We start from the raw sequence: 4,883 nt of genomic DNA on the forward strand, positions 1-4,883 counted from the left end.
AGAAATTGGATAAACTTGTAGCATTTGTTTTCCAATAAAATACGCTTCATTTATATTCCACGTTTCACTTATTTTAAGTATCTTGATATGGAAGGTTGTGATAATCAAGTGGGCACTTTTGTGGCGTTAGCCCACCTAGTAGACACACTATTTAAATCTCCTAAAATTTTAACTGTGGTTTTAGTAATTGCTATATTCCTAATTATAGAGGTTAGCGATTTTGTCTTCTGGCATTATCACAGTGTAACAAACTGTACTCTTAATGGATAGACTTAAAGAAATTTATTCCAAGGTTTCTGACCCTGGTTCCTACGGGAGTGTTCTCGGGTTATACCGAGCCGCTAAGGAGGATGGCTTAAAGGTTACGGTAAAAGACGTGGAAGCGTTTCTGAAAACTCAGGACACGTATACGGTACACAGAAATGCTAGAAAAAACTTTCCCAGGAATAGGACAATAGTTTATGGAATTGATGAACTGTGGCAGATTGATTTAGCCGATTTGAAGAGCATAACTCGCCACAATAAAGGATTTAGATACCTTCTATGCTGCATTGACGCTTTCAGCAAGTACGCCTTTGTGGTGGCAACCAAGGACAAGAAAGGACCAACCATCCTTAAAGTTTTTGGGCCATTCTAGAGTCGGGGCGATCACCGAGGCGAGTTCAAAGTGACCACGGCAATGAATTCATATGCAGAGATGTGCAAAAGGAATTGAAGAGGAGGGGGATTGAGTTCTTTGCCCCGAATTCCGAACAGAAAGCTACGATAGTCGAAAGGTTTAACAGAACCCTAAAAAGTCGCATGCACCGGTATTTCACGGAAAACAATACCTACACCGGAAACATCGAGACGTGCATGGGGAAACCTCTACGGTGATTTAGACTTCTCTCATCCATTAAAGTATCCTTTCGATATTGGTGACGTAGTTCGGATAAGTAAACATAAGAATGTTTTTGAGAAGAGTTACCTGCCCACGTGGTCGGAAGAACTTTTCAAAGTGGTGGAGAGACTAGCTCGCAGTCCACCGGTGTATAAGATCCAGGATTTGAATTCAGAACCAATCACGGGTATTTTTTACAAGGGGCAATTACAGAAAGTGGGTAAAGACCTGAATTCTAGCGTGTTTAAAATAGAAAAGATCTTGAGGAAGCGTCACAGATCTGACGGAATGCTCGAGAAGCTAGTTCGTTGGAAAGGATACTCTCCGTCTTTTGATAGATCCATCCCGATTCGCATGGGTCTGTCAGCTCCGAAGTTGAACTTTTCGACGTACCCCTTACCAATACCAGCATTCTGAGTGGAGAATGGGTCGAATACAGTCCCATCTCTAACATTAACGAAAATTCGACAATCACGATTACCGTGGCTGGCAGTTCCGACGCGTATTTGGACTTGTCCAAGACTTTACTACATATTCAAGTTAGGATTGTCGACCCGTCAGATGGAAAAACAATCCCAGCAGCAGCGGACAAAGTTGGACCAGTAAATAACTTCCTGCATAGTCTTCTCAGTGAAGTACACCTTTCGGCTCAAGAGAGATCCGTTACACCATCACCGCAAAACTACCCTTACAAGGCCATGTTTCAAACGGCGGTGACGTTCGGAGGACCTGCCAAAACCAGTTTTCTTACCAGTTCCATGTTTAACAAGGACACTGCTGGTAAATTTGACGTGTTGGACGATAGCGAAGGGTTTAAAACAAGGGCGGCCTTCGCTAGAAAAGGGACAATAGATATGGTAGGAACTGTACACTTGGATCTTTGTCAACAACCCCGACACTTCCCAAATTTAACGGATCTCAAATTCAGGTTTGTTAAAAGTCCAAACGAATTTTGCGTGCAGGCAGCCGGTGCAGTTAAATGGAAAGTGGTTTACGAGGTAGCATCCTTGTATGTCCGTAAAGTAAAATTACCATCGGAAGTGTGAATCGCCCTCGCTAAATGTCTGAAACTGGCAACTATGAAATACCCGATTATTCGTACGGAATGCAACTCTTTCTCAATTAATAGCGGTACAAAAATTTGCGTTAGAGATAATTTATTCATGGGTCAACTACCCAAAAGAGTTCTTTTCGCCCTTGTAGATCAAAATGCGTATTTGGGTGATTACGGAAAGTCTCCTTTCAATTTTCAACCTTTTGATTTAAATCATATTGCGCTGTACCTCGACGGAGCGAGTGTTCCGCATAAACCCCTTACCCCAAACTTTTCAGGTGGTCAGTATATGAGATCTTATACCAATCTCTTTACCCAAACCTCTCAATGGTTATTGGACGAGGGGAACTTTATTTCACGAGAGGAATTCCCCAATGGGAATTGCATATTCGCTTTTGATTTAAGCCCCGACCTTAATAGTTTGACCTCTCAATTTCAGTTGATAAGGAATGGTAATCTTCAATTGGAATTAAAATTCGCCAAAGACTTGCCCCAGACTATCACAGTTTTATATTACTCTGAGTTTCAGAATTTGGTTGAGATTGATAAGAATAGAACTGTCATATACGATTACAACTAGAAGATTATGGACACTATACAAATAACTAGAATTATGGAAAGGGATAAATTCACCAAGGATCTTTTTCGCGGTGTTTTCGCCGCGGATATGTTACCTAAAACTGTCAAATCTTTCCCTTCCCTATATATCGTGAATACGGGAATGTGGGATACCAACGGAGAACATTGGACTATCTACTTTTCTAGTAACAAAAATACAGAGTTCTTTGATAGTTTTGGAAACCCACCGGACATGTTTCAATTCAACGATTTCGTAGAAAGAAATAGTGTTACCGTAACTTTTAATTCAAAACAATTTCAAGGAAATTCCAGTCGGACATGTGGCGGGTACTGTATTTATTTTTCACTGTATAGATGTAGAGGTATTAAAATGTATGACATGTAGAGGTATTAAAATGTATGACAATTGCTTAAAATTTGTAAAAGATAAGAATTTCAATGATAAAATGATATCGGAAATTTATGTACAAGAGATTTTCAATAAAGTTTTTTTAAATTTAAATGTGTGTGTGTTTTTCTTGTTCAAATCGGGCGCAAATTTATTCCTACACACGTGCGCGGTAAATATTTCCTACACACGCGCATGCGCGGCCGGTCCTCGCGCTGGGGGTCTGCCCTCCCTCCTAGAATGAATTAATGTTGCCTAAGTTGTATGAAGTAAGTGAAAGAGAGATAATTGGTATTAAAAAAAAATTTATTGAGAATGAGAAACCTTAAACTTGAGGCTTAAAACACGTTTGCGGGAGAGGGTAAAAACAAAACTTAAAACTATATATTTTTTTCTACTTGAACATTAAATTATTTAAATTAAAAAAATAAAAACTAAACATTAAATTATATAAACCTAAGAACTAACCATTATTTAAACCTAAAACTATACATTAACTAACTAACAATTATTAAACATCCTTAAGTTTAAAATGACCGTGGATTGACTCCCATTTAACCCAAACCGTTTCTCCCAATTCCCATATCTCCCAATCCCATTTGACCCAACACTATGTCTTTTCCCCCAATTTCTTTTCTCCCAATTCAGCATAAAACATATGTTAATAAATTCAAAGAGAATCTTTTGTTTTATTAACAATGATATGTTTTACATATTCAGTTTAGTTTGAATTTCCATTTTATGATTTCTAGATATTGGAATGGAGTTTTTCTCCCCGCATCCAGTTCCCTTTTTAGTTGTTTTATTCTTTCCTCCTGAATCTTGTATTTTCTGTTTTCGTGGTCGAACAGGTTACCCCCCTTTCACCCAATTTAAAACACCCAATTACCATTTACCCAAACATCATTCAACCCAATTCCCAGTTCTCCTATTCCAATTAACCCAATATTTCATACCCAAAAAGACTCAAATAGAGTAGAATTTGATGGTTTTATTTATTTATTTTTTCATTTCATAAGGGATACACTTACTTGAAGTGTATAACCGCTCCAAAGAGGAAGATACGTCCTCCTAACCAAACCTAACATAACATAACACTAATGTTTTGGAAAAGGCATATTATTTGAGAAGTAAATGAAGCTAAACGTCAATATTTTGGAAAAGGCGTAACATTGTTAAATGATTTATAAAATATTACTAACCTAACCTAACCTAACATAACATAACATAACAGTAATGTTTTGGAAAAGGCATATTATTTGAGAAGTCAATGAAGTTAAACATTAATATTTTGGAAAAGGCGTACCATAGTTAAATGATTTATAAAACACGAACTTTCTCGTGGATCTAGCAGAAAAATATAAAACATTTAGAATAACACTTCAAATTAATTGGTATGAAAATTATTTAACCTAACCTAACCTATCCTAACCTAACCAATCCAAACCTAACCTGAACCTAATCTAACCTAACCTAACCTAACCTGAACCTAACCTAACCTAACCTAACAAACCAAATCAAACTTAACCTAACCTAACCTAACCTAACCAAACCTAATCTAACCTAACCTAACCAAACAAACCAAACCAAACTTAACCTAACCTAACCAAACCTTACCTAACCTATTCGCATTAAAAATAATCAAAGTCGTTTTGAAAGCAACCCTTATTAGCATAAAATATTAGACGAAACCATTCGATTGGGAGAAATGAGAATTGAATAGTTTGGGATAAAAATTCCGATTGGGAAATATTAGATTGGGAGAACTGGGAATCGGAAAGTTTGGGTTAAAAATGTATTTTGGGAAACACAGAATTGGGAGAAATGGGACCATACCTGACCGGGTGCGTACGTCGATATTCCATCGATGATGAACCTCTTATCATCGCAAGGGTTCAACGCTAGCTTCCTCTGTGTAACGGAATAGATTTGATGTTTTACGCTTACGATCCACTTCATCTCCTCGACGGTAAGCTCCCGAT

General features: G+C 37.7%; 1 protein-coding gene across 1 annotated transcript; it reads left to right on the plus strand.

Annotated features, from left to right (window-relative positions):
* The first annotated feature begins 1,959 nt into the window (after nucleotides 1-1,959).
* On the plus strand, nucleotides 1,960-2,514 carry LOC149639819 (uncharacterized protein F54H12.2-like). Its single transcript, XM_089850821.1, has one exon. It carries the CDS (start codon nucleotides 1,960-1,962, stop codon nucleotides 2,512-2,514), a length of 555 nt encoding a protein of 184 aa, XP_089706947.1.
* The last annotated feature ends 2,369 nt before the right edge of the window (nucleotides 2,515-4,883 follow it).

Source organism: Phalangium opilio, unplaced genomic scaffold, assembly GCF_054372755.1.
Source record: "Phalangium opilio isolate 3A_F unplaced genomic scaffold, DU_Popi_V2 ptg000094l_1, whole genome shotgun sequence".
Classification (NCBI taxonomy): Eukaryota; Metazoa; Arthropoda; class Arachnida; order Opiliones; family Phalangiidae; genus Phalangium; species Phalangium opilio.